General features: G+C 30.8%; 1 protein-coding gene across 1 annotated transcript in view; it reads right to left on the bottom strand.

Moving 5' to 3' along the window:
• Positions 1-12973, bottom strand: part of CSMD1 (CUB and Sushi multiple domains 1) — a 2413561-nt gene that overhangs the window by 16110 nt on the left and 2384478 nt on the right. Inside the window, exons 70-73 of the mRNA XM_074209535.1 lie at positions 11709-11820; positions 8455-8634; positions 7130-7174; positions 1352-1513 (exon numbers count right to left, since the gene is read on the bottom strand). Of these exons, the coding sequence (XP_074065636.1) occupies positions 1352-1513; positions 7130-7174; positions 8455-8634; positions 11709-11820 (499 nt within the window). The remainder of the gene's footprint in view (positions 1-1351; positions 1514-7129; positions 7175-8454; positions 8635-11708; positions 11821-12973) is intronic.

Raw genomic sequence — 12973 nt, 5'->3', positions numbered from 1 at the left:
TCCTATAAACCCTGGAAGTGCTCAACTTTCTTAATCCACTTAAAATTCTATTCACCCTTTTAAAACCATTTAAAATGAAACCCCCTTCAGGATGCTGTCCACAATTATTTACCTGGAAAAAAAATCTTCCTTCTAGTTCACCCAGATCTCATATAGTATTTTGTTTATATACTTCTAATGTATTCTCATGAATTGCTGTATATTGTGTAGGGTATTCTGGAACTCAATGTAGTTTTAATAGCTCAATTATAATTACACTTATTCATATACTTCATTATTTTATAGCTACACTAAGATTTTTGGAATAATTTGTACAGGTCTAGGTTTAATTTTTAAGGTACTACCAGAATTATGGCCTCCACAAAAACAGAAATCATATAGTACCTCAATAGTAGATTTTTAAGTAAACATTTACTACATGAATGAATTTTAATTCTATTTCTTTTTACCAGTTATGGTACTTTTATAAAACTTGTCTGAAGTCTAGGTTTTTCTAAATATTTACAAGATAGTTTCCTAAATCTTAGCAACTTTTTATAATGAATATATAATATAAAAAAAAGTGTTTCGTTAAGTTACATATTTGTTCTAGAATGATAGGATAGAACCATGGTGAAATTTAATAGGCATTTTAATCATAAATTGGAATTCTGAACTAAGGAACTAATTCATTTTGCATTATTCAGTTTTGAAATAGGGTCACACAGTTAGTAAATGGCTGAGGTTAGATTTGAACTTAGGAAAATTAGACTTCCAGGACTAGAAGCACTTTTATTCACTGTACCACTCAGCTAGCCCCCATACTGGCATATACAATACACATTTCCTGTTCCATTCTGTCCTAGTATAATTGGGAAGAGTGTGATAGAATAGAGATCTCTTAGAGACCCAAGACGGATTTACTATTTATTCAATAGTATGTCATCAATTTGCATCTTTTTTTTTTTAGTTTGCAGAAACTGAGGATAAAAGTTGGATTTTCAAGGTCTCACTGAAAACCACTGATCTATTAGCTATTAAAGAAAAAAAAACTGCCCACTCTACAATGTGAAAGGCCTTTGGGAGGAAAGGAAGTCTAATAATAGGGAAGAATGATGAATTAATAAATGAGAAACTGAATTTTTGATTCAGAGAATATAAAAGGAATGGCAGCTGTGAAAAGAAACAAAATTGCATGGGAAATCAGAAAGGTTTGTGAAATCAACATGAAGCATGATGACAGAAAGAAGGTTACAAGGAGTTGAGAATAGAGTATCAGGAAATTTACAGGAAAACCAGTGCCAATTTAAACATTTTGTATAACTTAGAATAGAAGTTTCTCAAAATACCCATATATTAGTGTAAAACGCACCTGAAAGTTTTAGCTCCACATTAGATCCTTCAATAAATGAAGCATTTACTTTGCTACTTGTGGCATTAAACCAGTCCACGGTTAAAGTTGCAGGGTGTCTTTTTCCTAAATACTCATAATAGCCTTTCCACACTGAGTTGATGAAAAATACATCAGAAGGAACTGAGAAGGAAAGTAAGGAAATATATTTAAGAGAATATCATCACAAACTAACATCAGTCATTTATTTCTCCGTTTCCTATATAAGAACTCCTGAACCTAGATGTCACAAAGAATGCCATTCAATTCACCATGGGGGTTCAACAAGACAGATGATGATTATGATGATGACCACAGTGACGACGACGACAACTATAACAAGAAAGACAGCACCACTACAAAAACAATTTAGCATATGTCTGTGCCCCCCACCATTAAATATGCAAATGAAATGGGATATAATTTCAAATAAGAAGTCATGGCCTTGTAACAAACTCTTTAGATTTAATTTTAGAGTGGCAGTCATTGAATCTGACTTTTTTTTCAGTAATAATAATAATAATTCAAATACTGACATAAAGAAGATTTTCAAAAGGGGGGGTAGAAATCATGGTTTTAAAAACTTTTCCTTTAATTATTCTTTTTGTCCAAATTTACATTTATTAAGTGGTAGTAATTCTATAAATAAAAATAAAATTTATATATGTTTATTATAAAGTTTGAGATTATTCATTAAAATAAATTTCCTGAATATATGTGTAAGATTAATGACCTAGATTTACTGGTATGGAAATTTTATTGGTTAGGAAAATGCCTGTTTAGTCAATAGTGCTCTAAATTCATCAAATATTAGATATTGTTAATCAATAGATCCAGAGTGACCCCATGTTGTGCAATCTTAGGAATTATGAAAAATAAACTGCTGCTAATGAGTCAGAGTAAAACATAAAAAGTCATTTGCAAATAAAAGTGATTTTTGCTTTAATTTTAAGGATAATGCTTTTAACAGAATGGCTATGCATGTGAAATTTCACTTTTAAAAGTTGTCAGCTGCTGATTTTACATTTGACGCAGTTGCATACCAAAGAGGGTGTCTCAGGTTTTCCAAAGTTTCAACTAGTGTTAAAACACAATTTTGCTTTTATTTGCATAAATAATGCAGAAAACTGATTTATGAAAGCTATTGATGAATGTTTATTATAACTTTACCATGAATCTATGGATTGATATATATTAGGAACTTAAAAATGTAGCTCTTACACATCATCAGAAATGTTGAAAAAGGAATTCTTCTGATGGGAATGAAACTGAAATACAAGATAGTTATTGTCCCTTATAATTTGATTTTGAACTTGAGATCTGTAAGCTTAATTTGATTTAAAACGAATTCTTGAAAACATAAAAAAACCTTCAGAATCTGATGAATGCTTTATAAAAATTATTTCTAGTGTATCTCTTTCCCTTAATCCTAATTCCTCATACTGAAAATGACTAATCTGTAAACACGTTTATCAAAAATATATATGTATAATGCGAACCTGACTGTTCGCCGCTGAAGAGAGGGTAGAAGGAAATGTTGTAACTTAAAACTATACATGTACATATGGATGAAAAAAATTCATTAATTAAAAAAATTTTGGCACATATATAAAAAAATAAATGACTTCTTGAGGGAGGGGGAAAATGTTGGTGGGTTCTCTTACACTGGATTTTTCCCCCTTGCAATATTTAGAGTGTTGTCACTCAGAATAAGTCAAAGTTAGATAAAAATAAAGATTTTTTTAAAAAAATAAAATATTTTAAGGTATGTTGGGGGCAAAAGAAAAATTTAATGATAGTGCTGTTTCTTGAGGACAAGGGACCATGAGAAGGCAAAATTGTGCTACACTAATTACATTTATTTTTTCCTACCAAGAAGAAAGATCTTTAGAGTGAGGATAGGTCAAAAGTAGTTGAGTTAAAAGAAATCCAAGAAATAGAAATAATTGCTACTTTTAATGAGTTCAAGTGATGAGTTCTGAACTAATTATGTATATTCTAAGGTATCACAAGGATTGTTGGCCACTAAAATTATTTTCATTTATTGAAAAGTTGGAGAGGATAAGAAAAGCGCATAAGTATTGTTTTCAAGAACAAAAAGTTAGTAGATATTTCAAACTAAAGGCTGTTGTGCTTGACTTTAGATTCCTGGAAAAATTCTAAAACAGGTTTTTAAAGGGAAGGCATTCAATCAGTGAGAGTAGCAGCAAGATCATTATGAACAATTTGTTTCAGACTAACTTCATTTTCTTTTGTTATTGGTTTATTAGAATAATACACTAGGTCAAAGTATCAAATATACTCCACTTGGATTTTAGAAAGATAATTGAAAGAATGTTATGACACATTCATGAGAGGAAGAAAATAAAGGCTAGTTCATGGGAGATAAGGTTTGGACTTGTGATTTCATTGGTAGTCCTAGATAAGGAAACACTCTCCTGTAACAGGTTAGTATTACTCTGCAATTTATAGTTTTAGAGAGTTGTCTAAAACTCAGAGACATTAAAAACTTGCCCAGGATAAAATAACCAGTATTTCTCAGAGGTTGTACTTAGAGTCTTACTAGTTTTAAGGACAACTCTATTAACTACACCATATTGTCCATATACATTAGTATAATTAAGTGGACTTAGAAGTAATTGAATTACAAGAATAAAAGAATACTAATTAATAATCAAATTTCAACCTAGAGGAAAGTCTCTAGGAATGCAACAGAGTTCTTAGCACTGTTCTGTTTAAAATTTGGTTGTAGGCATGGTTCTGTAAATAACATAAAAATTGGAAAGAATAGTTAATAAAGTAGATGACAGATTCAGACTCCAAAAGATCTCAATGGTCTAGAATGATGGGATGGAACCATGGTGAAATTTAATAGACATTAAAATCCTAAAATTCAAAATATTAAGTAAACAGGTACAATAAGTAGAAACAAAGTTATCTGTAGTAGTTCATTAAAAGAGAGCTTGAAATTTTAGTAAACTCTTAGGTTTAATTTTCATCATCATTAAAACAGCAACTTTACTGGAAACATTTGAAAACAGTTCCCAGTCCATACAATATGGCTTAGGAAGCAAAATATAATAGTTCATATTTAATATTCTTTTACCAATTGTCAGCATATGTGAAATGTTATACTTGATACTGTTATTTAAAACAATTAAAGAACTCAAATTAGAATAAGAATAAATTTTAGTAGTTAATATATGTTGAATGACATTTACAAATCATAGTACATATAGAGGGGTAAACTAAATATGGATAGGGGACTGGAAACCATGACATATAAGATGAAGTTATATTAATTAGAGATGATTAGTCTGCAGAAGAAAAGATAAAATAATGACATGATATCTGCTTTAAGTATTTGAAGGGCTGTCATGTGGATGATGAATTAGAATTCTTTTACTTGCTTTCAAAGGGTACCATGTTTAAAAGTATCATTAAGTACCATGTTTAAAAGTTATAGAAAGTAAAATTTCAGCATTCTATATTGGAGATTAATTCACAACAGTGATAGCTTCTTCAATAGGTTAGATTCCAAGGCAATAATTTCCTTTTAGAAAGAGATCTTCAAATTGAGCCTGGGAAGAGCATATATTGTAGAGGGGATTTTTCTTCTTATATGGACTGCACAAGAATATATCTAAGTTCCCTTCCAATTCTGAAATTCTAGGATTCAACTTGGATTTTAGAAAATTTTCCTAATACTATTTAGGGACAGATTTTCAAAAGACTCATATTAAAAGGGAAATTCTTAGGGCCTGTAGGCCAAGTTTGATAATAGCAAGCTGCTATTTGCTTTAATGTTTCAGAATCTTATTCATTAATTAGCTAATATAAGTTAGGACATTTTCAGTTAATATGCCAAATAAACAAACTAAGTCATAATGCACAAATCGATTTTGACTATTCCATTCATATGGATACAAACTAACTAATGGCTACCAATAAATTTAATTTGTTTGCTTTTTTATTTTTTTTTATTTTTGCAAGGAAATGGAATTAAGTGACTTGCCTAGGGTCACACAGCTAGGTAATGATTAAATATCGAGGCCATATTTGAACTCAAGTCCTCCCAACTCCAGAGCTGGTGCTCTATCCATTGTGCCATCTAGCTGCCTCTATCAATGAATTTTAAATAAGTGCTTTGTACCTCTGATCACAGCTCACTTTATTTGCCTATCTTCCCTGAAGTTGTCTGAATATTTACAATATTTAAATACAAAATAAAAAACTTTACAATAAGCCTTGAGTAATAAAGATTCAAAACACAGTTTGTAATATCACTAGACTTTCACTAGTTTTTTTTTTTTATCATGAATTCATTGATTCATCAAAGGAACATTTACTAAGTGTATACTAAAGGCCCTGAACTAAAAAAAGTGATATTAGCCAAGAAAATCAAAACATTAAGAAAAAAAAAATATATATATATATATATATATATATATTCAGAATATGTTGACTACTGGTGGTCACTAGCTAGAATATTATACTAATTATCAGTAATGTAGAATAAAATAGAATCAAGGAATAAAATAACAGGAACAAGGAATTATCAGTTGTCAGAAATAAAGGATTCTTTCATTAGATGCCAGAGCTGGGAGGGACTTTAGCATCATCTAGTCCAATTCTTTCAGTTTTGAAGAGCAAGAAACTTGGGGTAAGTAAAGAGGAACAAGAAGAAAACTTGCCTAAGAGTGACATCTTAAGAGAATAAGATGTTCATCTCTCATGATTAGAATTCATCTAATCATTTGGTAAATCATAAATTTGTTTTTATATTGCTGTCTTTTCTTGGTTATCATGCAATAATAGTTAACACTGATTTAATAGAGAGACTGAAATTATGCTGAGGAAAAATATTTTGTTATGTTTTGCTTTTTAAAGACCATTAAGTCTCTGTAAGCTGGTGCCCTCTGCACCTCATATCTTTGCAAGTGACCCCTGGTAAAATAGAATTCTGTATGTCTTATCCCACTGAATACTAAACTAATTATTACTTCATATCAGAGGCAGTGAAATGGTGATGTTACTATTAGCAATTTTTTCCAATAAGTAGAATTTATATTGTATTTTATGTGATTTTCTCATAGTAATTATATTAATATCGGTTCTCAATAAAATCCCATGATTAAAGAAAAAAGACTCCTCTGAAGGTAGCCACAAATACCTAGAAAATTCAAACAAACAACAACTTTGCTTTGGAGGTCAGAGACTATCTTTCTAATTTGCTGCCAGCATAAGCAAGCTCTGAATAAGTATTTTTGAAGAGGTTAATACCTCAATTATATAGCAGTAAGTGAAGAAACACCAGGGAATGTGAAGTAGTCCCATTTACAGTGCCTCCTCTCTACTTACATAGATTCAACTTTTGTATTAGAATCTTTGAATTCTAATATCTGTAATAATGATGTGTAATCCTCCTTATAAGGCTCTCCATTATAACACCTTGCCTCACAGAGGTATTATTTCCACTTCTTTCTACAAAATGCCTAAAGACCTCCTCAACTGAAATGTTTTGCAATATTCAAATGTTTGGTTTTTAGGCAAATGATCAAATAAGTGCATTGCCATTCTGGGAGTAAAAGTTATACAGTATGCTTGTTTTAAATTAGTGGTTCATTTAATCCTCTCAGTGGAGTAATGGAATCAAAAACTTATATATTCAAGATATTATCATTATGTGTGTATATATGTATTAGTAGAGAACAAATCACTTAATTTTATTTATATCTAAAACTGTTCTGGTATACAAACCTGGAGTTTTAGTAACTGTTTCATTAACTTCTCTCACTCCTTTACCTACAAGTAAAAAGACAAGTTATCACTTTCAAGAACATACGTATTTTTGAATATTGTTGAAATAATGCTCAGGTGAAGCAAGTGTCTTCTCTCCAAGATTGGATAAATTTATTTAATAATAAAAGTCTAAAACATGTTAACTGCTTAAACCCAGAATTTTACTTTTTTTTGAGCAGGGCAAAGAAAAAGAGGTGAATTTAAAGGAAATAATGAACTCTGATCCAAAGAATAGTGCTTCTATTTAAGTGAAAGTGCTACAACAGAGAGCCTTGTAATGAGGGTGGCTTACCCAAGACACTTTACCAAAAAGGAGTGCCCCAAATTAAAATCTGATTTAAATCAAATTTAGAATACAAAATTTATTTTAAAAAAAGGCACAAAAAAGACATAAAAATGAATTTACACATAAATGACTAAGGAAACTGTTTTTTGTCCTTGAACATTTAGTGTGGATTCTCAAGTTAGTTTAATTAAAATTTTTCTGCTTTTTATTACTGTCTATTAAAATGTGTAATGGCTTTTTTCAGTATCCTGTTTGTTATTCTTAGAGGACAAAATTAAAGGCAACACAAGACTTTTGAACAATTCCTATTTTAGGCAGTAGTAACAGGCCCCAGGAATCTTAATGTGAAGCCATAGATTTAATTTAATTCTAAATTTACTTATATGGTTCAGTATTCAGTACGTATATAGTCTAAAATGAAAACTCAAAGGGAAAATTAAGGGATAGTTGTCATTGAATTTTGACCGAGAACTATTTTTTTCTAGTTTGTAAAAATAAAATTTTGATGGTAATTAATAATTTTCATATAATTGATTTTGGGATTTTAAAATAACAAGTCATGTCAAGAGTACATAGATTCAATGTCTCCCACTGAAACAGCTTGAGTGGTCTTACAAGATCAATACTTCCAAAGTTTTCATTAAGCATATACTTGGGCCCCCTTGGTGAATTTTGTTCATTTTAACTTAGGAAAAAATACATGTTTTCCTTAAACATATCTATATAATTTACCTGGTAGAATGACCTTTTTCAACAAAATATCCTTTCTTTATTTGAAATAGTTAAAATGATAAGATTGACACATATTTTAACCCATGCTCTTATTTTATTAAATTAACATATATAAACATACATTTTCCCTCTTTCTATCTATTTAAAGTAAACTACATTAGTATAGATCCTCTGATAGTGTTTGATTTAGCCACAGATGTAGAAACTAATCTGAATTATATTTTTTCTTTAGAAAATCACTTTTACTCCATGATTAATGACTTACTTTTACAAACAGGTGATTTCCCTGTCCATTTCATATCTGGTTTACATGTCCGGTGCTCAGATCCACCCGCAAGAAAAAATCCTGGATGACAGGTATATACTAAAGTATAACCAAAAGTAGGAAGATCTATTGCTCTCACATCGGCATGGGCTGGTGTCTCTGGCTGTCTGCATGCATGAGCTGCAAATAAGTTTAATGTTATTAAAAAGCACTACAGCAAATATTATATCATAGCATAGTTTAAGAAAATGAATTTTCAAGGCTGAAGAAGACTTTCTAAAGATCTCTTTAGAAATACAAATGATTTTTCTTGACTAAACATCTATATCAAATAAATTTTTCACTAAAAATAACATTGGCAAGCAGTAAATAACCATCAAGAATTTGTTTTTCTGCATATCAAATTCATCAATTCAATCATAATAAATTATTACTAAAGCAATAATTCAAATATTGGATTGAACAGATTAGTAATAATGATTTCATCTTATTATTGTTAATTTTGTTAACCACTTAGAAATAGATCTATGAAAGTAGAAAAAATGGTGCATTATAAAATCATTAACTGTGGTTTATGTTTGTTTATTATTAATTAAAGTATTTCATCAGCGTTTCAAACTTCTAGAAATTTTAACCATTATCTAAGATAAAAAAATAATATTTTTGAATTTTCCATAAAATAAAATTTTAATGGGAAGACCATATTAATATACCCCATTAATTTATTTCCTCATTTTAATTCTAGCTATTCATAATAATTCAAATAAATTTCTAATTACACATGAATTAACAAAAATCTATCAAGCACTTATTATATGTGGGTCATTCTGCTAGATCCTGGATGTAAAATGATCAATCATTTAAGTGTTTACTCAGTGTCAATGAGAATGAAGACAATCCTAGACTTGAAAGACCTGACGTTTTAGTGTGTGCATTTAACATGTAACTCAAGAAAATATAAAGCAACACAAATAATTTCAAGAGGTAAAGAATCATAATAAGTGTTTGGACAAAAAAAGACTTCAGATAAGTTTTGGACTTGAAGCTGGGAATGAATCTAGGAACCATCTCAATCCAAGGTGGAAGAGGGTAAATTCTAGGCTTTCAGGATGGATGACCTATACAAAGGCACAAAGGTGGCAGATGAAATGACTCACATAGGGAAAAGCAATCAGGGCAATCTGACAAGAACTGAGAACTTATGAAGGGAAGCCATGGGATTGCAAAGGTAATTAAAAGACTGTGGGGGGCTTTAGTTGTCAGACATGGGATTTTGAGCTTTATAATAAAAGTTACATGAAGGCATTGACTATTTTTGAGGTTTGGGTGTCAGATGTATGTTGTAAGAACATCATAACATTTTGGAAGTTATGTGGCATTTGGAATGGAGAAGAGAAAAATACAAGAGGGATCAGTTAAGATGCTACTGAAATTGCCTGGGCAAGAAGCAATGAAGATCTAAAGTAGGTTAGGGTCAGTGTAAATGGAGAGAAAGGATGAAAGAGATGTGGAGTAGAAACAGTATCTGAGGCTCAGTTCACTCTAAGAATGGTGTTGTGAGTGTATTTTTATAGCTGTATTTAAAATCTATATATCTATGAATCATAACCTATTTGGTCATAAAAGTTATGATCACCTGGATGACTCATAAGTATTTAATAACAAAGAATAAACCATCCCAGACTGCTACAGTCATCCCTGTAAATACTGACTATGCACACAATTACAACAGAAATCACTCCTGAAATCTACACAATAATGAGATGAAGTTTAAAAAAAACTTAATTAATGAAATGGATTTTTCACATTTAATAAGATCAGATGTCATTTAGTTTTTAGAAATTAATTTGAATTTATATACTTATTTATGCACACATATACTACTCAATTCTTTATTGAAGTGGCAATAGGCAAATGGAGTCCTGGAGTTACAGTGTGAACAACAAAAATTCAAAATTGAAAATACAAATGAGAGTATGTATACATACCTAAGGACTAGAAAAGCACATGGACAAACAAGGGAGTTGGGGGATAACCTGAGGTTTGAAACTTGCCTTTGCCATTTCCTACATTTATAAAGTAAGACAAGTCTGTGCCTCAGGCTTAGATTCAATGGTTTCTAAGGTCCTTTCCATCTCGAAACCTATGATGCCATATTCCAACTTCTATTTGTATCTCAGTGAAAACATCAATTATTCAGGAACTCAGGCTTGAATTTTGGAGTCCAATTAACTTTTCTTTCTTCCTCAGTGTCCATTTTTATTTAGTTATTATTAATTCTACCTCCACCAAATTTCTTGTATATAGCTACCTTTTGCCATCCATTTACATTGTCACTATGCTTTTTTTTTTAGATTCATTACTTGTCAATCAGACTATTGCTTAGAATTAAAGGATTTTAAAACTCTAACTAGTATACCTATTCTCAATCTCTAACCTCTCTCTATCATTCTCTTGTTCAGAAGTCTTTAGTTCAAAAAATTCTTTTCTCAAATTAATCTTCCTCCCTGCCCTCCACCAACCAATCACATTCCTTCATAGTTTTATTCCAACCTACATACTTTCATTCACTCTATGTTCATATTTCTTGACCTCATTCTTCTTTTTCTTAAATCCATACACACACCAACTCTGTATCCCTTGTGATGCCTCATTCTGTTCATTCCTATTGGAGGTCTTGAAGCAGAGAATGTCCTCTTGTCAGGTATACTATATGATGGAATCTTTTGAATTGGAGTAAATAGATCCAAAGGTTTCATTCATCTCTCAAATTTAGTGTTTTTTTTCCCTCTGCTACATACATGAAACCTTCCTTAAAAATGAATTTTCCTTCTTTAAATTTTTAAGAGAATTTTTAAAAATTCCTTATCACTTTCTAAATTTATCACACTTAGTTGTTTTAACCATATCATATTTTCTCTATTAGGTTGTAAGTCCCTTGAGACAGAAATTTTGTTGGTTGTTCTTTTTTATTTAAATTCTCATATTCTAAATACCTACTAAAATGTCTTATACAAGTAGATGTTAGATAAAGATTTGCCAAACTGAATTGAATGAGGGACACAATACAAAATAATAGTTACATGCAGAAATTATACTTGTTATTGGACACTAACCATTTCTAGGAAATGGGCTATGTAACACCCCTTCCCTTCACCTGATGGAAAAAAAAATACAGCAGCTTTGCTTTTTACCCTAAATGTACAACTCATCAAACATATACTTCCACTAAAGGTAACATAAATCATACTTACGAATGCATTCAGTCTGTATGCCACTCCATGTTAAATTAGCAAGACAAGAGCGTGTTGTGGACCCCTGAATGTGATAACCCTTTCTGCATCGGAAAAAGACAGTGCTTCCAACCTATAAAGAAAACCAAAAGAAAAGCCTCAGAGGAAGAAAAATACTAGAATTTAACAGATAATTTAGATAGATAGATAGATAGATAGATAGATAGATAGATAGATAGATAGATAGATAGATAGACAGATATAGATATCAAGGCTATTTGCAAATAGAATTATAAATATGTCATTTAAATAATTTGGGGGGTTTAATTTGTAAAAATATCAATTCCTTCATGATATAATGGAAACAACAATCGATTTGAAATAAAAATACATGGTTCAAACTACAGCTCTACCACTTACTACTTGAACGACCAGAGTTTGGTTGCTTTCCCTCCCTGAATAACAATTTTTCAACCTGTAATATTAGGAAATTATGCTATATACTCCTGAAGGTCATTTTATAATTTAAATCTAAATTCTTTGAGGGGAAGTTGGCAGACTGAGTTTACAGCAATTCATATGAAGTACAAAGACATGTTCACTTAGATATTCTTCAGGAGTTTGCTGCTAGGTTTTTATAGGCAGGATAAGTGGTGAATTAGAATCCTGCCTTTGGTCCCATTGTGACCAATGAAAGAGGACAAGAGGACTGAATAAAAATTAATGGCAATAGAGACATAGTATTTAGAATCAGGAAAGTGTGTCCCATTAGAGTTTCTTTGGTGTTTCATGAACAGTATGGACTGTCACATTTTAAGACTGATAAATGGGGAATTTATGGAGTGGTTAAAAATCAGGATGGAGAAGGGTTTAAAGATCATGTTATTGGAGAATCCGTTGAAAGAGATATTTGGCTGGGAGTAGATTGATAGGAAGAGGGCATGATAGTTGCCTTTAAGTATTGAAGGGTTTTTTATAAATCTTTGTAGGGTTTATGTATCTCAAAGTAAGAGAGTCCTTATGTATAAATGCACATTAACTGTTATATCTTAATAGTGGATAAACAATTTGAGAGAAGGTAATACATAAATTAGGCTATTTCATTGCTAATTAAAATATTGTGAATCTTATAATGAGGAAGACCTCAACATTAATACGTAAGGTGAGAGATCAGATCATAACAATAATTGATGCTATTGTATTAGGATATTTGTATTTAATGAAAATGACCTAAGACTCCATATTAGGCTACTACTATCTATATAATCCTGAGTCTATATATTTGC

The sequence above is a fragment of the Macrotis lagotis genome, chromosome 1 (assembly GCF_037893015.1).
Source record: "Macrotis lagotis isolate mMagLag1 chromosome 1, bilby.v1.9.chrom.fasta, whole genome shotgun sequence".
Lineage (NCBI taxonomy): Eukaryota > Metazoa > Chordata > Mammalia > Peramelemorphia > Peramelidae > Macrotis > Macrotis lagotis.
This window is presented reverse-complemented; position numbering and strand designations above follow the sequence as displayed.